This window comes from Rhagoletis zephyria, unplaced genomic scaffold (genome assembly GCF_001687245.7).
Source record: "Rhagoletis zephyria isolate East Lansing unplaced genomic scaffold, Rhagoletis_zephyria_1.1 Rzeph_scaffold_03749, whole genome shotgun sequence".
NCBI classification, from domain to species: domain Eukaryota; kingdom Metazoa; phylum Arthropoda; class Insecta; order Diptera; family Tephritidae; genus Rhagoletis; species Rhagoletis zephyria.
In genome coordinates, this window is record NW_016160832.1 from 16594 (window position 1) to 44155 (window position 27562).

General features: G+C 34.3%; 2 protein-coding genes across 2 annotated transcripts; both read right to left on the reverse strand.

Annotated features, from left to right (window-relative positions):
- Positions 1 to 11031: 11031 nt before the first annotated feature.
- LOC108369583 (uncharacterized) lies at positions 11032 to 12076 on the reverse strand. Its single transcript, XM_017624720.1, has 2 exons — positions 11825 to 12076; positions 11032 to 11764 (listed from the first exon to the last, which is right to left on the reverse strand). The coding sequence occupies exons 1-2, from the start codon at positions 11973 to 11975 to the stop codon at positions 11535 to 11537; spliced, it is 381 nt and encodes a 126-aa protein (XP_017480209.1). The 5' UTR covers positions 11976 to 12076; the 3' UTR covers positions 11032 to 11534.
- A 13277-nt stretch (positions 12077 to 25353) lies between these two features.
- On the reverse strand, positions 25354 to 25772 carry LOC108369584 (uncharacterized; the record flags this gene model as incomplete). Its single annotated transcript, XM_017624721.1, has 2 exons — positions 25354 to 25595; positions 25695 to 25772. Coding segments are annotated over 2 exons (315 nt in total), but the record flags the coding sequence as incomplete, so codon positions are not given.
- Between the last annotated feature and the right edge of the window lie 1790 nt (positions 25773 to 27562).

Sequence of the window (27562 nt, forward strand, 5' to 3'; positions counted from 1 at the left end):
ACCAAAAAACGAGACACCAACTCGATCATGTTGTGATAAACGGAAGGCATGATTTCAGTATTTTAGCCGTACGTACAAGTATCGACTCCGACCACTTTCCTTTTGCAGCCAAGGTACGCACAACACGTGCGCCCAACAAGCTGATTTATCACTTCTATTTATAGCACCATGGGTTCAAGTATTGAATTTAATTCTTCTTGCAAGTGGAAGAGAGGGGGCGAGGAGAAAAGCGAAGAGCACACATTCGTCTGTATCGTCAAGACGTTTCAAGTTTCTTGCTTTGCTTTTGACATTTTCATCGTTTCCTATGTAAAGAACGGAAAACTTGAAATCAAAAAATTTTTACTTAAGATTTGATTTCAAGTACTTCAATCGTGTAAATCGGGTGTATTTAACTACGAATCAGAACAAAAGCAAGAGTCGGCTTGCGCTATTGTTTATATGATCAGTAATAACATTTATTCAAAATTAATATTATTTCGTGTTTTCTAGATTTTGATATTGGGGCAATGTATTTGGGGATTTTTTTGGAACTGGGTATTTTGTTTTCGGGGATTTCGAGGCTCTCCCAGATTTTACATACTAAATATGGTAAAAGTTGGTCGATTTTTTAAAAGAAGCATTAATAGATAACTTCTACTCGTGTAGCATAAATCAAGGCGGATTCATGTAAGGTGGTGTTACCAGAGCAGCTGGATTTTCGCGTTGGTGGTTCTTAATGACAAAACGTATACATAAAACTGAGGTCGAATCAAGGCATCCGCGATCGAATGAAACTCGATTCGAATCGGATGAAATAGAATGGCAGCTGTTTTCTCTCCAATACAATTTAAACTGAAAAAGGGAGCTTGCTACCGAATGACGTAATCTCAAAAAGAAATTTCGAATCGATTTGATCACGGGTGCCGTGATTATATTTACATTTTCAATTTTTAATTGGTTTTGGTCAGAGTTAACTTTTCATTTTTATTTTAGGTGTGTTCGATGACAAAATATATATACATCAGCGATGAGCAGAGAGAGCTTTTACTCTGCACGCGCCTATACAAAATATATAGGAAGCTTAAAAGAGCTTTGCCCGCGGGCAAGGCAGTGCCCATCAGTGATATACATGGTCTTCACTTAAATCTCTTTTCTCTCCCTTTTCTCTTTCTTTTTTTTAGCTAACAAGTGGGTACGTTTACCAATAAAGTGGTAGAGTCCGTGCAGTGATCACAACAGACTGCCAATTCGTTAGCCACTCGACTCTCACACCTGCTCTCTGAGAGCACTTTTCGGTGGAACCACATTTCCCGCTCATTACAGGCTAACCTAATATTCGCGGCTTGCGTTTTGGTACGCACGCCGTCGAATTTGTTGTTTTTTGCGTCACCCGAAATTGACTTGCGTGCGTTTGCATTTGATTTCATTGAGCCAAACCTCAAATCAAAATGTCACTCAGAACAAAAATCGGAAATTGATTTATCTTCATAGGCACGCTGTTCAATTTTGTTTGGACCCATACAAGTTGTATGTGCATCAGAAATTTTCTACAGGAAATTGGCGGCGTGCGTAAATATTAGGTTAGCCTATTAGGTACCGCCGGCTAGGAAGTGTTCGGATTTCAGCGAGCCCGAAAACACAACTGGTACAAAAGGAGTGTCAAGAAGCTGCAGATGCTGGCCGTCAAGAAAAACGCTCGAAAATTGTGTAAGAAATTTAGGCGACTTCCGAAAGGTTTCAACACCAGGGCGAACTCCTATAAGAGCCCCTATGGCGACCTAGTTACCGATGTCCAGAACGTACTTAAATTATGGAGGAATCACTTTTCCGTCTATTGAATGGCGGCAGCAATGTAAATAGTGGAGAAGACGAACCCGAGCCCCCAGTCGATGACGATGGAGTCGATGTCCCACCGCCTGACTAAGACGAGGTACGAGTAGCAATTAAGCGGCTTAAAAACAACAACAAAGCTGCTGGAGCTGACAGCGTGCCAGCAGCGCTTTTCAAGGAGAGGAGCTAATAAGGTGCATGCATCAACTCTTATGCAGAATATGGTCTAGGGATGGCAAAGTCGACTTCGGCTTTCGACCAATATCGACTTTCCCGTAAGTCGAATTTTAGTGATCGACTGTCAGTTTATGCAAGTTGACTGAAGTCGACTTTTCACTTTCGTCTCTTAAATTAAAACTGATTTTCTAACAATGGCGCGAAGCGCTGTTTGGCCGTATTTAAAAAAAATTTCCAATAAAATTTAACCCTTAATTAGGTGCATAAAGAAAATTACATAGTTAGTCGCATGGGGTCCCGAGTGACCAAAATTAAAGCGTTGAAAACAGAGTTTTACAAATAAATACAAAGTGTGTATTATCAAAACTATTAAAGTACTCTATTATCGTTAATTACAAAAAAAAAACATAATTTCGACTTCAAACTTAAAAATGAAATTAGAAACTAACTCCGCCAAAAAATGTTACGTAGTGGTCTCATGATCTACTCATTTTTCAACTCTTGTACTGATTTTATTCATTTATGCAATCAGTTCACTAATGTCCTGATTTTCCAAAATTTGTTCTGATTTGTACTGAATTTTCAATCCAAACAAAATACTTTAGGATTTTCTTAAGGTTTTCACGAACGAAATGACACTGAAGATGGCACAACGCCGAAACCGGTTTGTCTCCAAACCAAATTTGACAAGGGATGACGGAAAATCGTTCCACATTACATCACACTCCTACCCTGTCGGAAATACCAACAACAAAAATTTCACATAACGTTGGAACTTTCTTAAACTGTACTTAAAAAAGTAAGAAGAAAATAATGTAATTATAGTTGGCATGTTTCCGATAATATTGGATATGCCAAAGAAATTAATACAACAAAAAGATCAATCATTTTATGGGCATATCGCCGGGTCATTACGTATCAGTTGCGATAATATGATGGAGCTTAATTTATTTAAAAAGAAGGCTGACGATTTTTTATCGTGTGTTGCTAGTTATCTCGAAAATAAATTTCAGTTTAATAACAAAAAAATCTTAATATTCGAATGGCTTTAGCCTATAACCTACAATTCTTTTTTCACAATTGACTGACATTATAAACGAGTTTTGCACACATGGCATAGATCAAGATACTCTTTTTAGCGAATTCTTAGTCTTTCAAAGTTTTTGCGTAGTTGAAAAAAATTATTTAAGCTATGAGTAATTATGTATGAAGTCCTTAATTACACTGGACCACAAATTTCAACTTTTTCTCTTTACCAGAAACGCCGTTATGAAATTCTTATGTAAAATCACCCCCTGATTCCGAAAATCAAGGTTATTTTTAATTCTATGGTACCGTTTTTGAGATATTTGCAATTTACCGTTTTTGCAAAAAAAAAAAAAATTGGGTCCACTTTATCATATATATCTCAAGAACGAATTAAGCAATTCCAAAACGGTTTGAAGCTTTTAAAAGGTAATAAAATTTTCTATAAACTGTGCATACAACACTTTTTGCTAGGCCCTGTAGATTCAAAGATAACGAACAATCATTACCGATTTTTTCAATTTTTTTTGTAAAAATATAAAAAAAATTGTACTTTGCGGGGAAGGATCTCGAAAACCTTTTATTTTTTTGCAGATTTTTTTTTTCTCCCTAAGCTCTGTTGTATTACAAAAAAAATAAGCTATCATCGAAGAAAATCGATGCAAAACTACGTAAGTTATAAGCGATCAAATAAAAATACCCAGGTTGCGCAACTTCAATGTATGTACCTATACATACATACATATATTAAAGGTATAAAGTGCAAGTGAGATATTATCCGGATAAACGAATAACACCATAACAATGATAACACTTTTTCTTTAAATAAATCAAATAGTACTTTTAATACTCGAATTGTATTATAGTAGGTAGAGTGGTTGCATCGAAAGGAAGAGTGGTTGGGTTCGAAACCTGCTGTAGGCATGTAGTTATAAACATGTATTTCCGTCAGTTATGGGTAAGTATGCAGGTAGATTTTCAAAATTATAAGACACAGAAAATTTCTAAAGCCTACATCTAAAACAGGTAGTATTTTCTTTTCCCGACTTGTTATAAAAAGGAACCTTTCTGTCTAGGTAAGATTTGATTTTTTCAATTTTATTCTTGTTCCGAGTATAAATATGAGTTAATGCGCTTTGAAACTTCATAACATCTTCAAGGCTCGCCGGAGATAGTTCAGTTCATAAGTCTAATTTCAAAACCGTGATTTATTAAAAAAAATGAAATGAGTAAAAGGACGCGAGAATTTGAGTGTAATAAGGATCCAGATATGTTCTGTTTCATGTGTGGCCAATATACTATCATAAGGCGACGACGAGTGTTCTCAGATCATATCAAAACTTTATACTCCAAGTATTTTGGAATTGAGCCTAAAAATGCTGAAAAACCATGGACACCGAACACTTTGTGTACATCGTGTCGAGTAGAATTGATTCAGTGGGAATCAGGACAACAAACAAAATTTGATACACCAATGATATGGAGAGAACCTACTTGCCATTCAATAGAGTGTTATATTTGTCAAACAAAAGTACTTGGCGTTGGAAGATCAAGAGGAGTAACCTATGCTAGCGTACCTACAGTGACATTACCAGTACTACATTCAACGGCAGTTGCGGATCCAGTTCCATTGTCAACAGTAACATCTGAGTGCGGGGGATCAAGTTGTACTGAATTTCGCATGGAAAACGAAAGAAACGTTCTGTCACAAGCACAACTTAATGATTGGATAAGAGATTTGGAACTATCCAAGGAAAAGGCCGAGATCCACACTTCTCGTATGCAACAATTTAAATTTGTGTCATCCGATGTTAAGGTGACATATAGTAGAACTCGTCACGAACCATTTTCCAAACACTATACCAAGAAAGACAGTATATGCTACTGCAACGACATCCCTGGTTTATTCAAAGAGTTTGGTCAAACATATGATTCAAAAGAGTGGCGATTGTTCATAGACGGCAATAAACTGAGTTTGAAGGCTGTATTATTGCATATTGGTAACAAAAAGCCTTCTATCCCGATTGCACATGCAGTAAATACAAAGGAAACCTACGAGGAAATGCAAAAAATACTCAAATTTATCAAATATGAAGAGCATGATTGGAAAATATGTTCTGATCTCAAAGTCGTTGCAATGCTATGCGGTCTACAAAGTGGCTACACCAAGCACTGCTGCTTCCTCTGCAAGTGGGATAGCCGAGCTCGTAAGGACCACTACGTCAGAAAGGATTGGCCGGAAAGAGTCGAGTTTACCGTTGGTGTGGATAACATCAAATACACCCCTCTTGTCAAGAAAGAGAAAATCATACTTCCACCCTTACACATCAAGCTCGGTCTCATTAAAAACTTTGTTAAGGCTTTGGACAAAGAAGGCGAAGCATTCGACTATTTGAAAACAGTTTTTCCAGATATTTCTCAAGCCAAGATAAAGGAAGGTATTTTTGTTGGACCACAAATAAGAAAGTTGATCAACAATAATCAATTCAAAGGACTACTCTCATCAGTTGAGGCAGCAGCGTGGGAATCCTTTGAAAAGGTCGTTGCTTCTTTTCTCGGTAGACACAAAAGCCCTAACTACGAGCAGATAGTGAACGACCTAATCAATAATTATGCGAAAATGGGCGTAAATATGTCTTTAAAAATTCACTTTCTCCACTCACATTTGAGCTTTTTTCCGGCAAATCTTGGCGACGAAAGTGATGAACATGGCGAAAGGTTTCATCAGCAAATGAAATTAATTGAGAATCGATATCAAGGATTCTGGGACGTCGCAATGATGGGTGATTACTGCTGGTTTCTCATAAGAGAAACCGATCCTAAACTGAATAAGCGTCAAAGTAGAACACATAATTATTTCGACAACATAGTAAAATCAAATTAAGATAAAGATTGTTAGAATATAGTATAAACATAAATAAATTTAAAAAAAAAGTTAAAAATATGGGTAATTTCATTCATAAATTGAACTTTTAACTCAATAGAAACAGAGCATAGCTAGATATTTCACTCTTCTTTATACCATACATACGTTTTGAGGTATACGTTGAAATTGCGCAACCTGGGTATTTTTATTTGATCGCTTATAACTTACGTAGTTTTGCATCGATTTTCTTCGATGATAGCTTATTTTTTTTGTAATACAACAGAGCTTAGGGAGAGAAAAAAAATCTGCAAAAAAATAAAAGGTTTTCGAGATCCTTCCCCGCAAAGTACAATTTTTTTTATATTTTTACAAAAAAAATTGAAAAAATCGGTAATGATTGTTCGTTATCTTTGAATCTACAGGGCCTAGCAAAAAGTGTTGTATGCACAGCTTATAGAAAATTTTATTACCTTTTAAAAGCTTCAAACCGTTTTGGAATTGCTTAATTCGTTCTTGAGATATATATGAATTTATTTTTTTTTTGCAAAAACGGTAAATTGCAAATATCTCAAAAACGGTACCATAAAATTAAAAATAACCTTGATTTTCGGAATCAGGGGGTGATTTTACATACGAATTTCATAACGGCGTCTCTGGTAAATTTTGGCCGTCGACCAGTGTTAGTGGTACTTTTCCACATTTTAAAAAATATGTAATTTGTATACTTTTTTTCGATATAGAGCCATCCTAGGGGGTTAGAGAATTACAATTCCGATTTTACTGTTTTTGGACCACCCTAGTGTACAATGATGTGTACACTCATGTTAAAATGAATAACACCTTTATTTTTTATGAACTATATTTTATTTATATACCAAAATATTGTTAAAAACAGGTACTCTGGCGGTTTAAAGTATTATCTGTTACTTACATTCATAATTTTGCTTTGAATAAAAGTGTACTGAAAAGTACTGATAAAAAAATCAGCATGAAAAAGTCTAACGTACTGACTTCGCGCATAAAAAAAGTCTGGCAACCCAACTTTAGCTACAGCAGCTCAAAATTGCTTGTGGACACACTGGCACCCGGTTATGCGTTCTAGGGTTAAAGGGAGAATATCCTATCTTTATTAAGTGGCACTTAAATTTTTGCCAATACTCCCCACCTCTGTTATTTACACAAAGTTGTCCGTAATTACCAAATATCGATTCAATAAATTTTTAGAATCCTTTTTTGTCGAACATTTAAAAATTTTAAAATTATTTTTCAAAAATATAATTTTTTAAAAACCCTCACAACCAACATTTTCATGCTGTATAACTCAAACAATTTTCAAAATTTTTAAAAATCCTTTAGTGTCTGTTTGTTTTTTTTTTTGTACCTAGCATTGAATTTCACTAACTTACTGATTATTCTAAAGACCACTATAAATCATGATATTTTTAGCGTATTCTGACCCTTAAATTTATATCTAAGATACGAGTTATACGCAGAGTGTACCTAATACATTTTTTTTATTAAAAAGTCGAAAAAAGTCGGCTTTTCTCCGTCGATCAGTCGACTTTTAAAGCCAAATGTACAGAGTCGATCGAAAAGTCGAAAGACTTTCTAGTTCTGACAACCCTAATATGGTCAGATGAACGCATGCCCAACGATTTTAAGTGTGCTCTGCCCAATCCGCAAGAAAGGCGAACCCGCCATACGCGCCAAATACCGCGGGGTCATCCTTCTAAGCATAGGTTACAAGGTCTTATCCAGCGTACTGTGTGAATGACTGAAGACCACGGTCAGCGAACTGATTCGGCCTTCTTCCTTTAAAAATTACAAAGCTAAAATATTTACAATAACTGCATACGTTTACGTGCATCGCACAGTGGGATAATTGATATCGATATTGGAGACTAATTCAAAAAAATTAATTTAAAAGTACAAAGAAGTTTTTAGTACCAAATGAAAGTAGATAAAATTCTAAATCATTATATAATCAAATATTTGCCGAATAATTTACGTCGCTTTTTCCTTTTTATGTGCGCATAGTCACAAACGTGATTTAGTATTTAATATTTCCAAGCTACTTCTAAGTATTCTTTAAAGATATATCAAAAACGGCAATAGAATAGGGATGTGCGATTAATCAATTAATCGAGCAAGCTGATTAGTCGAAACCTGATTAATTAATTAATCAAAGGATAATAATTGTTGACTAGTCAAAGTGATTAACTTGTCGATTAATCACATTTAATTAATCAGAATATAAACAATTTTATTAATCAGAAAACTGATTAATGATAACCTGATTAATCAGAAACCTGAATAATTGCTGCTATAGTTTTTTAAAGAAAAAATGTATACACATACATACCAGGGATATTGCGAATATTTGCAATCGCAAATATTAGATGAACTCGATAATTGTATCATCGACATTTTGGGTAACGAGTCGACGGTTGTGCAGGGTCTCGGCCAGCCCGAAAGTGATGGGGTGTCCTCCAATTTGGACTCTACATTGGAGAACAAAGAACCCCAGAGAGCAACATCGAGCAGCAAAGACAACCTCAAGAAAGGAAAAGTGCATACATGTGATAAATATGAAGAACTAAAGGTTCAATCAAGTCGGCCGCTGTGGTGTAGTGGTAAGCAGTGCGCGCTTCCACTCCACAATGCCTGGGCTCAAACCCTGATCAAAGCAACATCGCCAAAAAATAGAAAAAAAGGTTTTTTCTTAACAGCGGTCGTCCCTCGGCAGGCAATGGCAAACCTCCGAGTGTATTTCTGCCATGAAAAACACCTTCTCATAAAAATACAATCGCCGTTCGGAGTCGGCGTAAAACTGTAGGTCCCTCCGCTTTGTGTGACAACATCAATGCGCACGCCACAAATCGGAGGAGAAGCTCGGCCAAACACTAACATATGTGTAAGCGCCAATCTATTATTATTATTATAAATTGGAGAGTGAGCTATACAAAAATAAATTAAAAATATTACTGTTAGAAAAAAAGTTAGGAGTGAAAAGATTGAAATTCACAGTGGATTTAGAGGAGGAATCGAATAATGACAATTCTGACACTACTCGCATTCTTTTATTGATTCCGATGCATTCCACCCGAATTCTTGATATTGAGGATTATTAATGTGTACATACACATGTACGTATGCACACTGGCAATCAAGAGTGAGTGCATGGTGATTTTTGTTAAATATGTGCAATTATTATCATTTTTTGTTATTTTTTTATAAAACTATGATTCATGCTTTAACCAAAACGACATAAATCAAACTTTCAAACTTTGTACAGAATTTAGGAAAATTCAACATCATGCACTCACTTTTGATCGCCAGTGTATGTATGTATAGTATATATTTTTCTTATACTTGAATTGAATTCATTTATTTTTTATTTTTATATGTTCGTTATCTATATACATATGTATGTTTATATGGTTGCCAGACGTACTGATTTTATCAGTACAGTACTGATTTTTCAACTCTTGTACTGATTTTATTCATTTGTTCAATCAGTACTCTAATATACTGACTTTTTAAATTTTTAACTGATTTGTACTGAATTTGCAATTCAAACAAAATACTTTAAGAATTTCTTAAGGTATTTACATAACGTTGAAACTTCTTCAAACTGTGCTGTAAAAAGTATTTAAGAAGAAAATAATTTAATTATAGTTGACAGTTGACATGTTTCAGATAACTAGTATCGCCCAGTTGTCGAAATTCGACATTTTTTCATACACTTTTAAATTTTGCTTATCACCAATATTGAACGGGACCAAATTAGTCCCGGTAATCCTGATAAAACCGCAACTTCCGAAAATTAAGAAAATCTTCCTTAAAATTTTTTTATGACAAATGACCTTTTTATGTTTAATTTAGACGGAAACGAACAGCCAGATCTTTCATACAATTTATTTTATTTAAAATTAATTTGCAAGACTTGTGAATTTTTTTAGAGATAGATTTCGGAGCCCCCGGGCCCGCGGAACAATTCTGAAAAACGTCGGGATTAGCGGGTTCGGAAGTCAAAAATTGAATTTCGGGATGGGCGGGATCGGGCTCGAGCACCCCCCTACCTGGCTACGCCCATGCATACATATAAAGTAATTGATTGCCTTCTGTGTACAATGATGTGTACACTGATGTTAAAATGAATGACACTTTTATTTTTTATGAACTATGTTTTAATTATATACCCAAATATTGTTAAAAACAAGTACTCTGTATTGTATGTTACTTACATTCATAATTCTGCAGCTATATGCAGTATGATAGCTAAAATTATTTTTAGCAAAATAATGCTAAAGTTAGCAAAATGAAAGATAATAAGTGATTAAAAAAATTTTTGGCGCAACGTAATGCTAATATATTTTGATAATTTGCATAACTTATAACTTATTCGCTAGGATCTTTTCGCTAAGCATTTCAAATATTGGTGCAACTCTTATCTTATCTTATCTTATACTTGTCTATACTTGATTTGAGTAAAAATTGGTTTCTTGGTGGATTAGAGTACGGAGATTTCAAAAATCTAATTTTTTTTTACCTAGCTCTTACATTTTTCATGGAAACTGAGATTGAAACTTCAAAATTTGATATTCAGAAGTAGTTCCAATACTGAGTAGTTATTTTATTACTTATACAGGGCGTTTTCCTAATAATATTAAAGACTTCAAGGCTTCATTCTATGGCTTAATTCATGGCAAATAAGATTCCCTATATCTCTCTTACGCAAACCCTCTAGGAATGGCAGCTACTTTCATTTTGGTCCTTTTTGACTACAAAATGTTTTTTTAAATTGATTATATCTTTTGGTGTGGATGTCACACGCTTAAAAAATTTGATTCATTCAAGACGACATTAAATACTCAAAAGACAAATATAATTTTGTTTTCCTTTTTATTAGTTACTTCGCACGAACAAGAGTTGTTGCAAAATACTGAATCAAAAATTATTTGTTTTATCTAACGCCGTTTATTGAAAAATTAAAGTCATCATGCAGTCAAATTCCAAACTACTCAGCAAACACACTAGTTCATTGACTATATATTTTGTGGTGTATTCATACATGAATTGTGGTGTATTCATACATGAATTTTGTGGTGTATTCATACATGAATTCATTCATGAATTTCGGGTTGAAATCATACTAGTCAGAAAAAGTGTAATCTATACTAGAAATCATACTAATCAGAAAAATCCCATCCCATAGTATACCAACTGGAATGAATGTCAAATTCGTGGACTAGTATGACAAGTGGTAGGATCTTGACGTGCATACTGACTAGTATGTTCTGGCGCATAGACTGAGTAGTATGTCAACTGCTATGATTCTGATGTATATAATGACTAGTATGCCAACAGGTACGATCATGACGTATATACGAACTAGTATCTTAAATGGTATGATATTGATGTATATATTGACTAGTATGTCAACTGATATATTGCTGATGCAGAGGCTGACTAGTATGCCAACTGGTATAGTGCTGATGCAGAAGAGGACAATTGCCATCTCGTAGGACATCGCCGTGGCCAGTTGCTTATATGGAAAAATTACAGAACTCGAACTAGTTGAGGCCGTGTGGCTGACTAGTATTTGATTAGTATAAAACTAATTGAGTTGACTGAAGGGTACTTATTACTTTTAAGTTTCTTCAGCATCGACTAAATACTCTTCCAGCTCGTCCATTGTATAAACTGCATTTTTGTTTGGGATAGCACTCCTTTTAAAAACTACTTCAGGATCTGATGATATTGTTAAGTATGACATCAAGTCTCTGTTTGTATGCTCCCGAGCAGTTTTACGTGTATGATCATATCGTACGATACGTATGTGTTTATGTAAAGCTTCCAGAGCTTCCTCTGAAAAATTGCCTGTGGGAATAAATTCGTAGTAGTAAAAAATGCCGAATAGCAACAAATCGATTTTCTTACCAATTGGTAGATCGAAATACTCAATAACCTCACACCCATGCATCAATATTTTATGCACGCTGCTAGGCATGTAGTACCATTCGTATTCAGTCAAATACATTGTTCTTGTCCTTATAAGGAGCTCTCTAAACGCGTCGATATTAATACGCATTCCACACGATATTAATCGCAGTATTATTGAAAAATTTTGAATTAGCTCTTTATTAATGCCGGTAATTTCTGATGCCACTTCTGCATTTAAAAAAAATTTGCGAGCTGTGTTGCCATCATTAGTTGTTCCAAATCCAGTCTTTACTTGGTCCACTATTAAGCCTAATCTTGTCCTAAACTCATTTTGAATCCTAACTTTATTCGCAGAAAAGGCGTCTTTGTTTTCTTTGCGAACTTGCCAGCATTTAAATGTTAAACGGTATGCGATGTGGAGTAAACACTCAAAACATCTAATCCAAGCATGCAGTGTAGACAACCCATACTTGTAATGATTAGCGATTGGTACTTTTGTAAAATTAGTAACATTCATTTCGGTCGGTTTGGCATGGCAAATAAAACAGTTACTGGAAGCATTAGTGCCAGTCAAAATATTGGCAACAGATCCATCAATCATGGTGCAATGCATTTGATAAGAAACTTGAATCCCTTTTCCGTTTCGTATTACAACATCATCTTCTAAGTTCTCAATTTTTCTCGACATATCATTATATTCGAATAGAACTAGTTCGCGGTTTTCCTTCTTGAAACTAAACTTAATTGGACGACAATAAAAAGACGATGAGCATTTGTTATTGGTCCATATATTTTTGTTGGATGACAAATCAATTAACCTGGAAAAAATATTTATTTTTTAATAACTTATATGGCTTGTCGAAAAGATATAAGACCGTCATATCGCAAAATAGCTAATCGAGTAAATTAATTAATTCAGACCAGCCTTTTGCAAAATAATACTGTAAAAAGTTGTCAATGTAAATTAAAATGCCATTTACTGATCTAAACTCGAATTTATTTTTAAAGGCTATTGAATGTTTTTGGAAGACATATTAGATAATTTTTTGTTACCTCAGAGGGACTAGCGCAATGATGAACATAAACTCATCCGTTAATTTGTCGTCACCAAAATTTTGCTTATAGCGGCTATACCCCGAACTTCCATCCATGCCCCACTTACAAACCAAAGAAGCTTTGGTTATGTCACCATTATCTGGGCTTAGTTCTAAAATACTTTGCGTTGTTTTCAGCAATAATGATTTCAGATCAACTTCGGCTGAATATTCAGTCGATTTAATCGTTGGCAGCAAAGTTTGTTTTTTTGTTTGCAATGCGTTTAAGCTCGGTATACAATCTTTATGCAACCGGTTTATTTTTGCACGTAAACTATTATATTTACGATCTGATAAGTTCAGATCTATGTATAGTGCGAGTGAATCAGATATGGGCAAACCTTCGGTACTACTTTCAAAACATTCAACTTTGCTTGCTTTTTTCATTTTTTTCAGAGCATACTCGAGCTCTTCGATGGAATAGTTTTTCAACAAATGCTCTACCCTTCGATTTTTTGTTCTCCGTGAAGCTTCGCAAAATTCTTCTTTAGAAGGTCTTCCCCGTTCAGCACATTTATCCTTATTTCCATTGGAATCCGGAAGGGAAAGGAATGTCCAATTTAGCCATTTAGAATATGTTTTTTCAAAAGCGCTTCTTTTGCGGCCACTATAATTCCACTTATTTTTCATCTCACTATTAAAAAGTTTTATTTTTTGATTCAAAAGTGCTTTGTCGCATTTAGCGTGTATTAATTTGTCTTCAAAAAATGCAGATAATGCAGACACTCTATCTGATGGACGAGTAAAAATCCAGATATCAGCTAAAATTGAGTTTTTTATAATTGAATTCATATTAATATTAGTTTTTTCACTATTTTACGCTTCACTACACAGCACAGAACACTACCGCGTGTGTCTACAGTAATAAACTTTACTATTTTTAAAGAATGTTTTGGCATTTAAGTAATGGAAAATACTGTGGTAACTGTAATCAGTGAAATTTTTTTTTTGCAAAAGTTTATTTTATAACCTTAAAAAAAACGATTTTCTTCGAAAAGCGCAATGATTCTGCAGACTTTTCTTTTTATTGCAAAGAAAAATGCGCCTTATTTCAAATAAAATAATAAAAAAAAACATACTTTTACATTTTTTTTTTTATCCCTTTGTAAACTTAGGAATTTTTTAAATTTTCTGCAACAAATTTTAGGGTGTAGCAAATAGGCCATTCCAGCCAGGAAACTCAATATTTTTTAAAAAGCTCTATAGAGTGGTTTCCTTACAGATTTTCTAATTAGAAAAATTGTGTCTTAAGATAAAGTATGATAAATTGTATTTTTAGCAATTTTTTTTTTAAAGACTACAGCTGAAGGCATTTTCATAAAAGAAAAAATATATAAAAAACACACAAGTTTAAGAGGTTTTTGTGAGAACCTTATGAGATAAAAACAAAAACTAAGTCCAGATCCTTAATCTAGGATAAATTTCCTTTCCAACGATACCAAACACGTTGACATACGTGACAACAATTTTTTTGATTTTTGCCCGCTCATACAGCACTGTGGAACGTTCGGATTCTGCAGATTTTAAATGCATCTTTATAAAAAAATAGGTAGATTTTCATCAAATCTCGTCGGATTTCGTTGAAATTTCATAGGTAGGTTCCCAAATATCAGTTTATTAGAACACAGTTTATATTAGTTTGATAAATTAGTTTTAAATACATATATTAATTAGTTAGTAACTAAGTTTTGCCTTATAAAAAATGAATAGTTGCAATATTTTTTTTTGTTCCTTAACCAGTGAGCATATGCTTAATACATCTAAGATCACATTATAATTCTTACCAATAGTGGACCTCATCATTAAATATTACTAATCATCAAATAAAAAAATCACCAGATAAACATCACTCATATGCCATGTTGAATCCAAGGGTTTTCCTAGTCATGGTAAATATTAATAATATAATAACAATCTTTTCGCGCATGCACCTTTGCCAAGTGTTTGGCTGAGNTGCTACGCCTCTTTTCCAAACACGTCCATTTTTTGCGTGAATATGAAAATGATTTCACACAGTGTTGGCAAACTGTTAATCTGATTAACGATTAAAAATTAACGATTAAAATGTTAATCGCGTTTGACGNATAACAATCTTTTCGCGCATGCACCTTTGCCAAGTGTTTGGCTGAGCTTCTCCTTCAATTTGTGGTGTGGGTCGTGATGTTGTGACAAAAACGCCACGGACCTAGACCTTTACGCCGCCTCCGAACAGAAATGGCTTTTGTGAGAAGCTTTTTTAAGGCAGAAATACACACGGAGGCAGTGTTGGGAGTTAANGTTGTGTGTTTTATGCTTATAAAAAGCACATAATATAAAAACATTATAATTATTGTTATTAGTAATATACAAACTAGGAACTTTTACAAACCTAGTTTGTAAAACGTTTGTTGATATATATCTTAATGAAAATGTACACCAAATTGCTTAGAATGATGAGGAAACCCGAGTTAGCCATACCGGATTAGCTTGCTTTGTGTGCACAGGGAAATTCCAGCATACCTTAATTAACCACCAAACCTTCTTGATCAAATTAAGAGTTAATGATTAAAAATTAATTTTTTAATCGCGGTTACGATCAACTGTTTAGTCGGATTAAAATTAATCATGATTGACTGTAATCAGATTGAATTTATTCGAATTAACTAACTAATTAAAACATCAATCGATTAATGCCAACATCGATTTCACATCCATATCACTATACTAAGTTTCAGTTCTCTCCAACAAATACTTCCAGAGATATGTATGTAATATGAAAATTGCAATTTGTATGGGAGGGGCGTTGAGTTATCGGACTTACTTTCAGTCTAAGGCCATCCTTCCGAAATCCGTAGTAAGTGTACTAAATTTCGTTCTGATCGGAAAACCGGTTAAGGGAGTAGCCTATTTTTTAATCCAGGTCATAAACCATCTTTGAGCAAAATTTCATTTTCCAACAGGTGGCAACTCTTAAAATAGTAGCCCATTTTCCAATATAGGTCATAAGCTATCTCTCTGCGAAATGTCATGCAAATCTGTTCAGTCGTTTTCGCGTATTAATGTAATTAAAACTTTTTAACAGGTAACAACTCTTCCAAGAAATTAGCCTATTTTCCACTGTAGGTCATAAGCTATCTGCTTGCAAAATTTCATGCAAATCCGTTCAGACTTTTCCGCGTATTAATTTAATTAAACTTTTTTAGCAGGTGGTAACTCTTAAAAAAATTTGCCTATTTTCCAACCCAGCTCATAAGCTATCTGTGTGAAAACTTCCATGCAAATCAGTTCACTTATTTCCGCAATTAATTAAATTAAACGTTTCTAACGGGTGACAACTCCTAAAAAAAAGTAGCCTACTTTCCAACCTATGTCATAGGCTATCTGTGTGCAAAATTTCATGCAAATCCGTTCAGTCGTTTCCGCGTATTAATTTAATTTAACTTTTTAACAGGTGGCAACTCTTAAAAAAAATTAGCCTATTTTCCACAGTAGGTCATAAGCTATCTGTGGGCAAAATTTCATGCAAATCTGTTCAGTCGTTTCCGCGTATTAATTTCATTAAACTTTTTTAACAGGTGGCAAGTCATCCAAATATTATTCTATTTTCCATTGTAGGCCATAAGCTATCTGTGTGCAAATTTTCATGCAAATCCATTCAGTCGTTCCCGCATAATAAATAAATTTAACTTTTTTGACAGGTGGCAACTCTTAAAAAAATAGCCTATTAACCAATCTGGCCCATAAGCTATCTGCGTACGAAATTCTATGCATATCCGTTCAGTCGTTTCCGCGTGATGATTTCCCAAACATCCAAANTTAACTTTTTTGACAGGTGGCAACTCTTAAAAAAATAGCCTATTAACCAATCTGGCCCATAAGCTATCTGCGTACGAAATTCTATGCATATCCGTTCAGTCGTTTCCGCGTGATGATTTCCCAAACATCCAAACATACAAACTTTCACATTTATAATATTAGTAAGAAGTAAGAAGTAAGATTATATCTGAAATAAACACAGGGGCTTGAAAAATTCATCGAAATCATTGTTTGCTCTTTGGGAATTAGTGGTATGATAGAAAAATTAATTGATTAACTCCCAACACTGCCTCCGTGTGTATTTCTGCCTTAAAAAAGCTTCTCACAAAAGCTATTTCTGTTCGGAGGCGGCGTAAAGCTGTAGGTCCGTGGCGTTTTTGTCACAACATCAAGACCCACACCACAAATTGAAGGAGAAGCTCAGCCAAACACTTGGCAAAGGTGCATGCGCGAAAAGATTGTTATTATACTATTAATATTTACCATGACTAGGAAAACCCTTGGATTCAACATGGCGTATGAATGATGTTTATCTGGTGATTTTTTTATTTGATGATTAGTAATATTTAATGATGAGGTCCTTTATTGGTATGACTTATAATGTGATCTTAGATGTATTAAGCATGTGCTTACTGGTTAAAGAACAAAAAAAAATATTGCAAATATTCATTTTTATAAGGCAAAACTTAGTTACTAACTAATTAATATATGTATGTATTTAAAACTAATTTATCAAACTAATATAAACTGTGTTCTAATAAACTGATATCTGGGAACCTACCTACGAAATTTCAACGAAATCCGACAAGATTTGATGAAAATATACCTATTTTTTTATAAAGATGCATTTAAAATCTGCAGTTTCCGGAAAACAAACAACAGCGTTGAGCGACTTCTAAATCGCTGAATAAGCTGAAATTTTAGAAAGAACTTGTCTTGCCTATTATCTTCAAGATCCGAACGTTCCCAGTCGAAATTCAAAAAAGTTCAAATTTTGAATCACCCTACTGTATAGGTTAAGCTTTCGTTCAATGTTCTAATAACACTGGATCACAAATTTTAATTTTGATTTTGTTCTCCAGACGCCGCTATCCAATTTGTATGTAGAATCGCTCGCTGATTCCGAAAATAGAGTTAATATTTTTTTTGTATGGATACGTTTTCGAGATATTTGCAATTTACCGTTATTCAGCTTAAAAAAAGAGTGGTTCCACTTAATCAGGTATATCTTACGAACGAATTAAATAATAGTAATACGATGAGAAATTAATTAATCATTACAGATTTTGTGTTGTTTTGATGGATGAATGCAGAAAATTCAATTTTTAACAGGGAAAAAAATAACAGTCTCTGTGTAAATGTTTTGCACTTGTGTTAAAGCCTGTTCCTTTAGAAAAAAACTAAGCTACCATGAATAAAATCGATGGATAAATAAGAAAATAATGATTGGTCAAATGAAAATGCGCGAGGATTTTTTGTTAGAAATATGAGCAGAAAAGAGTGTTACTCATCGCCACGTGCACCTGCGTAGGCATAATGTTTGCTTCGAAAACAAGAGGTGTCAGAAATGATTAATTAATTTCTCAGAAACTATCAGGGCTATCGAAAAAATTATGTATATATGGTTTATGGAGAATTAGCTATTTGCTTTCATTTCCCGTATCTGGTATTACGATTACTCAATTAGTTCGTAAGAGGTACGTGATTAAGTGAAACCAAATTTTTTTTTTAAGCTGAATAACGGTAAATTGCAAATATCTTGAAAAGTTATCCATAGAAAAAAAATTATCTCGATTTTCGGAATCACCGAGCAATTCTACATAGGAATTGGATAGGGGCATCTATAGAACATTTTTACTATAAACTAGTGTAATTTACAAAATTTTCAAGTAATAAAAACGATGACTTAAGTTAATTATAGCTTTTTAATGTTATTCCTAAGATTCGCATTCGCGAATGTGAAAAATATGACATTCAAAACATCCCTAATACATACGTACAATTTTTTGATTAATCAAGATTATGATTAATAAAAAAATTATTTAATCGATTAATCGCACATCCCTACGATAGAACCTTCTTGCTCAGGTATTTAGGCAATACAAGTGATATTTACCTTTTACAATGGTTCTAAGTGTTTTATTTTATCTTTTTATAGAAAGGATAAAAACAAGATAGTTTTGACTATATACTAAAGGTCTGCAAATATACCAGCAGAAATACTCTTCACATGTGTACATGAGTAAATGGAACATGAATTTTAGAGTACTAAAAAAGATAGGAAGAAAAAAAGAGAACATCATAAATTTGAATAACTGAGCAATGTTACTCAACAGTTCTCTGCTACATAAAACACTGTTTCGCTTTTCCAAAAGACTTGAATATGTTGATTGAATTCAGCAGTATTTGAAAACTTCATAGGAAGTATACGAATACTTATGAAGTTTTTTCTTTCAAAATGTTATTATTTAACATAATGTTAAGAAAATTCATAAATTTTATTTTCATTGTCGAATTTGATTCGTTGAAGAAAGGGGGCTTATTTTATTGTTTCGCGCAATTAGGGTTTAGCTAACATTTTACATTGTGTATTATTTGAACTCTCGTTCGTGTGATCCGCAGAAAATTTATCTTAAAGAAGTTAGTAAAATATAAAAGAAACATGTTTTAATTATAAACAAATATTGATAAAAATTACACAGGTTTACAAAAAAAAAGTGTATGCATATTAAACCAAACCTATATATCCCTATGTTATTCGACAGTCTGAATGCGAATCCGAGGTCCGTTAGCCTCTATCACGTCAGGTTCGTGGTCAGTTGAACGTCAAGCAGGGAAAAATGCATTGAATAAACCTGAAAATTCATATATGTGGGGTTTTAGAACCCGAATCAGAGGTCCGTTAACCTCCATAGTGTCAGGTTCGAGNACCCATATGGAATGCTTATTCATCCCATATTTTAAAACGCTCCTTCGAGGTGTTGCTGTGGGAGTCCCTTTTGTCTCTCGCTCGGCATTGGGCTAGCTGGGTATTAGCCTTGATAATTCCCTACATTGTTTTTCCATGTCTGTTAACATTATGTAGTATTTATTAAACGAAAACTTCCAAAAATACTCAAAAAATACTTGTGAAGGAACATATTTTTTGTGGAAGTTTAACACCATAGTACTGCTTGTTTATGTTTTTCTTTTTTTCGGAACATATTTTGTTTGAGTACTTTTTTCATGTATACAGTGCTCAAAATTTTCACTTCTCTTCCTTCCATGCCCTCTTTGTTAATGTATGAGTAGTTTACATATTTGAAAAAAACTTCACAGTGAAGCAAACTGAATTCCGATGCAGACCTTTACTATATACATACGTAGACATATACTTGGGAAGTAGGTGGGATCAAGCAAAAGTGTTTTCATTTACATATACCTTGGACGTTATAGTTGCATGCTGTAAAAAAAAAGTTGCGGCATGTTTGCTAATCTAATGAGTAGTAGAGAATGACGTATGTATATTCTCTACCAGTAGAGAAATAATCGGTAGAAAGGAGTTACAGAAACGAGCTGGTTAATGAAATATACACGAAATTCTCGTGGTAGAACAAAACCAAATATAACAAGTGCAAACTAAGTACAAATAAACAAAAAAGTAATATTGTTATTGTCTTCGTTGTTTGCTTAGCTACTATATATTTATATATATATATATATTTTTTTTACCCTACTTTCGGCATATGTTGCTATTGAGTACATACTTATACTATCATCAAAAGTAGGCTAAATACTGTTTTGTTTCAAATGCGAGATTTTTGTACTTGCCGGTATCAAAAAAATTTATATACATAGCTGACTGACATTTGATTGGCTAATCTTAGTTTAAACCATCCAGCTCGAACGTTTAAACTAAGTTTAAACCACAGCCATTTACTGAAAAACTGGCCCTCAGAATGTCGTTATTTATTTGCTCAATGATTTATGTGAAACCGCGAAGATTGATATTTCGTATTTTTACAGTAAATTGCTATCCTTGTTATTGTTTATAGTATTTCTACTTCTATGCCTGAATGACATGTGCAGTGAATAGAAATAATGATAGTGATGATATTTTTAACTAACACAGTTTCGGGTATACGGAGGATGACAAAATGCCCCCATCACTACACAAATACTTCGTCCATGCATCAGAGATAATATCCCACGCTTTGTTACCTATGGTCAATTCTCAGAAGAAGCTCTGGAAGCACAAAACAAATCGGGCACTGAAATTGCGCATATGGAAACTATGCATTTAGACATTATTTCGGTTTCAACCGAAACTGTGCATGTATGCTTTATTTCGGTTTTCGCCATATGCATTATTTCGGTTTTCAACCGAAACTGTGCATGTATGCATCACTTCGTTTTTTTCCATATGCATTATTTCGCTTTTAGAACGAAAGTATGTACATGCATAATTTCCGTATTTTCTCGTATGCATTTTTTCGGTTTTCACTAAGTTCTGCGCAAAACTATTTCCGTCCTTTTTCCAGCAACACAGAAAGGAGAATTTCCTAAGCGCAGCCGAAGGCCGCCTACCCAAAAAGAAGTTCTGCGCAAAAATACTTCCGCCCTTCTTTTCCGGTAACACAGAAAGGAGAATTCTACTTAGTAAGGGTTATAATCCCTAAGCGAGCCGAGGGTCGTCTACGCAGAAAGAAGTTCTTGGCAAAAATACTTCCGCTCTTCTTTTCCGGTAAGACAGAAAGGAGAGTTCTACTTAGAATCCCTAACGCGGCAGAAGGCCGCCTACGCAGAAAGAAGTTACGCGCAAAAATACCTCCGCCCCTCTTTTCCGGTAACACAGAAAGGAGAATTCTACTTAGTAAGGGTTATAATCCCTAAGCGCGGCCGAAGGCCGCTATGCAGAAAGAAGTTCTGAGGAAAAATACTTCCACCGCCATTTTCCGGTAACACAGAAAGGATAACTCTACTTAGTAAGGGTTATAATCCCTAAGCGGGTCAGAAGGCCGCCTACGCAGAAAGAAGTTGTGCGCAAAAAAAATTCTACCCCCCTTTCCCGGCAACAGAGAAAGGAGAACTCTACTGAGTAAGGGTCATAATCCGTAAGCGCGGCCGAATGCCGCCTACGCAGGAAGAGTTCGTTTTCATGTATGCACTATTTCGGTTTGTCATATGCATTATTTCGACTTTGAGTCGAAACTGTGCATGTATGCATTACTTCGTTGTTCTCATGTGCATAATTTCGGATTTTCTAATATGCATTCTTGCAGTCTTCAACTGAAACTGCTCATTAGGGCGGGTCAAAAATCTAATTTTCTTCAAATCCCTTGGTAATAGTGAAAATATATTATATCATGAAGTCAACAACAAGCCTGCAAAATATTAGTATTTTATTTTAATTGTAAGAGCGTATCAACCGCCAAGTGTCCCACCGCACACTAGTCGAATAAAACCAACTCTGATTAAAAATTCTGGGTTCAGCAAAAATGTTTACTGCATATTATTAGATAATGAATCCGTTAACGCAAAAGATAAAGTCAAATATCAGTTCTCGCAGACCTTTAGCCTATCGTTAATCTCAAACTTATCTGGTTTTCAACCAAATTGTAATTGTTTTGTTGATTATTGCACTGGCCTATAGTCAAAAGATGCAGAGAACAACATTAATATTGCTGGCGTGCATTTAGACCGCTGATCCCAAATATATTAATCTTTTTTTTAATATTAGCTACAGTTTGTGAATTTTTGCAAATTTGGGAACGATATCGGTAGCTCTAATAGAAAAGCCATTATTTTCCATCATCGTGGAAAAATTTTGTTTATGAAAATGAGTATGGGAACACTGAACAGGCAATACTTCTGGAAACACTAATTAGTTTACTTATGTTTATGCATACAATATAAAAATTGCAAATATAGGGAAATGACAAAAAATTTTTTTCAACATTTTTTTATTTATTTTAAAATAATTTGTTTATAATCTGAACGATTTTCATCATATTACATCATGTAACATTTACCAAAGTTACAGAAAAGTGTGTCGGCGTGCGACTTTTTTCGCTCAAGCTGAACGCAAAGCAAAATCTTCCAATTGGAGAGTCCTCAAAAGGATTTCCCAGGATATGTTAAAGACTACTGTCACTTTTTCACATAATGGAATTAACTATAATATTTATACCATACCGCACCAATTTTTAATTTAATTTTTTTTTTTTTTTTTTTTTTAATTTTTAATTTTTTTTTTTTTTTTTTTAATGTAATAAATAATGTAAGTATATGCTGGAAACTACTATTAACTTATCAAACGATTCCTAATCTTTGACAATACATGCTTAACTTCATTAAGCTCAATCGTGAAAACCAGGGTTCGGAAATATTCACTCACCTTCGTACGCGAACGTGAAGCTTGAAACACATTGGAAACGACGGGCTATGGACCACAGCTGTCAAATAGTTTTATCACGTACTCTTATGTAGATAATTATTTTGGCAACGACACGGCAACACTGCGACTAGTCAAAAATGTAGCTGTGGCCAGATTGGATCTATTTCTATTTTTCTAGCGACAGATATGATTCTTCCTCTTCTTTTATGTCAAACTCAAACAAATTAATGTCGCTGCCGCGTTCAAAAAAATCATGTCGCCGTCGACAAGGGGTTTAGATTATGTAGATAAAACCTTAATGTCGTGTCGTGTGGTGACGTCGTTTTCGATGTGTTCAGAGCTTGAACGTATCAAAATTGCCTATTGATTCTCCTTCGTGAGCGAGAAGCATAAAACAAGTCCAGATCGTTTGCGTTCGCGAATGTTATGTAGAAAACATTTCCGCTGTCGTTCGTACGCGTATGTATTGGTAGACTAGGGTTACCAGAATTTTTATGCGCGAAATCAGTACGTTAGACTTTTTCATGCTAAAAAAATCAGTCCTTTTCAGTACATATTTATTCAAAGCAAAATTATGAATGTAAGTAACAGATGATACTTTAAAACGCCAGAGTACTTGCTTTTAACAATATTTTGGTATATAAATAAAAAAATTGTTAATAAAAATATAAGTGTTATTCATTTTAACATGAGATGGAAATGATCTCATAAAATACATGGAAAACTTTGGGCGCTTTGAGTGACCTCTAAATATTTTTTGATTTCAAAATAAAAAGATAAGGGTATACTTTTTTTCGATGTAGAACAATCCATGGGGGTGAGAGCATAAAAATTCCGACTTTACTGTTTTTGCACCACCCTAGTGTACACATCATAATAAATAATTTTATATTTATGACATTTTTAAAAAGCAATAATAGGTAGGTTCAGAAGGCGAAGCAGTTGAGCGCAACCGTTGCTAAAGAAATCAGTGATCGTAATGCGTCTTCTGAACGGCTTGATACATTATCTGTCAAATTCAACAACACACAACATGTTGCCTCAAATGATCAGAAATATATTACGATCATCTAACACGCAACTGTTCAGCTGATCAGAAGTACACAACAACGCGTTTAGAAGGTGCAATCGCAACAGTTACTAAACTGTTGCGTCTTCTGAACGTGCCCAATGAGATCATTTCCATCTTCAGTGTCAGTCAATGAATTCTATACAAGCCATTTTAAAATTACTTTTAATTTGAAGTTCACTTTAAAAAATTTTATTTAGAAGCCGACTTCTCTCTTTCCGCAAGGAAGCAAACTTTCTACTTAAGATCCTCTCAGTTGCTTCCTTTGAGTATGGTGTTGAAAAAGAAAAAACAAAATTACATATTTTTTACAAACTGTGGAAAAGTACCACTATTTAATGACTTCATCTATGTATATTTCCTCATGCCTTAAATTAATTTTTTCAACTAAGCAAAAACTTTGCAAGACTAAGAATTCGCTAGTAAGAGTATCTAACTCTATGTCTTTTATGAAAAACTCTTTTCCAATATCAATAAATTGTGAAAAAAGAATTTTAATTTATAGGCAAAAGCCGTTCGAATATTCAAATTTGATGTTATTAAACTGAAACCGTATGGTTGACCAAACAGCGTGCGTTCATATATGTAGCTATCAGTGGCATCGATGCCTTCGCGAACATTCACTGCTGTCGTTCTCGTTCATAAGTGTATGTAAATGCTGCGTCAAACATTCGCGGAAAGTTGGTGTGGCTAGAGATACTATTCAATGCGAAGGCAATTTTGTTAATTGCATAAAGCTGAAATTAGTCGAGAACGCAGAACGTATACTTAAACGCAGTCTGCAAGTACGCGAACGCTTTTCCAGTAATAATTTGCAAGTTTCATGAACAGCTGATAAATTGGTTGTTTATTCGCAGTAAATTCCTAATAAAACAATATATTTTGTATTTAAATAGGTTTATTTTGTGAAATTCAACAATAAAAACCCACCAACAGTTTCCTTATTAGTTTAAATTTCATCCAGCAACATGCGATCAGCTGTTTTTCTTACTGGCAAATTCTTACAAGTAAAAATTTATCCAGTAAAATCCAGTAAAAACTTGCAACTTCAACTGTCATTTTTCGCTCTCTCAATTTCCCCCACTTTGCAAGTTTTTGCGTACGAAAACGCCAAAACATGAAAATTCGTAAAAACTTTTACTGGAAATGAGTAAAAAAACGCAACTAATGATAATAGTGATGAAAACAGCGGCGATGTTAGTTGCACTTGAATTGGCGGCGATGGGTAGGGCAACGAAACTGTTGTCGGAGGCGACGGCGATGGTAGTTGCACTTGAATTTGCGGCGACGGTGAGGGCAGCGAAACTGTTGTCGGAGGCGACGGCGATGAGTAACTGCACTGGGACTGGTGGCGATGGCAATAGCTGGGGCAGACTCCGAGTAATCCCCGTTGATGGCGAAGATGCTGGACAAATATTTCTCGAACACCGAAATCTGGAAATAATTACAAATATTTACATACTCATTTATACATACATACATATGCATGTGCATTTGTACATACATACATACATACTCTTTTGTGAAACTTACGGGCGAGGAGCAACGTGCGGCTTCAATAATCGAAGTACCTCTCTGTTGAAACTTGTTACCAGGGGGTTTCTGGGGTTGCTAATTAGGAAAATGAACTCAGTTTTTCAAAATTCAAAATGGCGATACATTTTTAGAAAAATTGTTGGATTTGTTCGAAACCCGGCACTCGGGAGTTTTAGGGGTCGCTGAATTTTGAAAATCTGACATCAGATTCGTAATCAGCAACCCCAGAAACCCACTGGAAATGAGTTTCAATCATTGACAATGCTTAAAAAGTTCAGTACCAATGTTTAAATTTTAGTAATTTCTTTTTAAATTTGATCGCCATATTGGATCCGCCATTTTGAATTTACAAAAATTGGCTTCAGATTCGTAATCAGCGGCCCCAAAAACTCCCTGATTCCGGGTTTCGAACAAATGCAATCATTTTTTAAAAAATGGATCGCCATTTTGGATCCGCCATTTTGAATTTTGAAATACTGACTTTAGATTCTTAATTACTAACCCTTAAAAACCCCTGGTAACAATTTCCAATCCATGGCAATGCGTAAATCGTTCAGTATCAACGTTTTAATTTTAGTAGTTTGTTTTCGAGAGCACATTTTCGGGAACTAGGCCCTTTTTAACTGTCCAGGAGAGGTATGTAATTAAGAGAATGTTCCCCAATAATACCAGAGTAATTATATGTAAAAACCACATTTTTAGCAGCATTTTAACATGTCAAGGAAAAAAATGCGAACATCAAAGTTTTTATTAATAAATATAGTTTAAAAAAACTAAAAAACACGCTTTTAAAGCATATCAAACTAAAAAGTAAAAAAATTCTTAATATAAGTTGAAAATAATAATGAACAAAAAATACTAGTATTATTGTGAAAAAGTGTGGGCTGCTCGATAGACGAAAAATATGGCAAAGAGCGCCTCACGCTTTTTCACATAATACTAGTATTTTTTGTTCATTATTATTTTCAACTTATATTAAGAATTATTTTTTACTTTTTAGTTTGATATGCTTGAAAAACGTGTTTTTTAGTTTTTTAAACTATATTTATTTTTAATTTTTTAGTTCGATTTATTGTTAAAAATAAAATTTTTTCGAAATGCTCGAGTGCTCGAGCCGGAAAGTAAGTAGACGGTACGCATGCGCAGACAGCGTGGTTGTCTTACTTGCTCTCACACAGAGGCTGTGTGAGGAAATTATTTAATCCTGGCGATCCTAATCAGGATAATGAGATAAACTTATGAAATTATTATATTGTCGCTGATTCTTGATAAGTGTACAAAGTTTGAATTAAATCTGTCCGTTTAAAGTGGGTCAAAATTGAGTCCAATGGAGTCGGTTATATACATACATACATACATACATACATACATGCATACACACATACATACATACAGGTGAAGCTAATAAAAGCGTTTTGTCTCACAGCAAGTTGTCTCACTTGCTCTCACACAGAGGCTGTGCGAGGAAATTATTGGTGTTAAAAACTGACCAGCGCGACCTCTAAAAAAACTTTTTTTTTTTTCAAAATAAAAAAACCCGTTTCTCTTTTTTTATCACAATTTCCAAAAAAAAAAATGTTAACCACTCTAGTTTACATATGTTATAGTTTTACATACTTTACTTAAATTTCGACTTACCTATCGAATTGAGCTCCCTGGCGATTTGCTCCCACAGCATTTGCTTCCTGCTGGCTAATTTATAGCAGGGGTTGCGTTTGTCGTACAACTCCTTATTATTTTGTACGAAAAGAATTAGCTTTTCATCGTCCACTAAAATTTATACAAATTATAGTTGCAGCGCGTCGGTTTCTTTCTTCTTTATTGTATTTTTTGTTCACATTTACGCAGAGTTGCCAGTGATTCAT

Excerpts from the sequence above, each read along its gene's own strand:
- LOC108369583 (XM_017624720.1), bottom strand. The coding sequence starts at position 11,975 with ATGCGTATTAATATCGACGCGTTTAGAGAGCTCCTTATAAGGACAAGA. Across the intron at positions 11,765-11,824 it reads GTATTTCGATCTACCAATTG|GCAATTTTTCAGAGGAAGCT; the intron begins GTAAGAAAATCG and ends TTATTCCCACAG.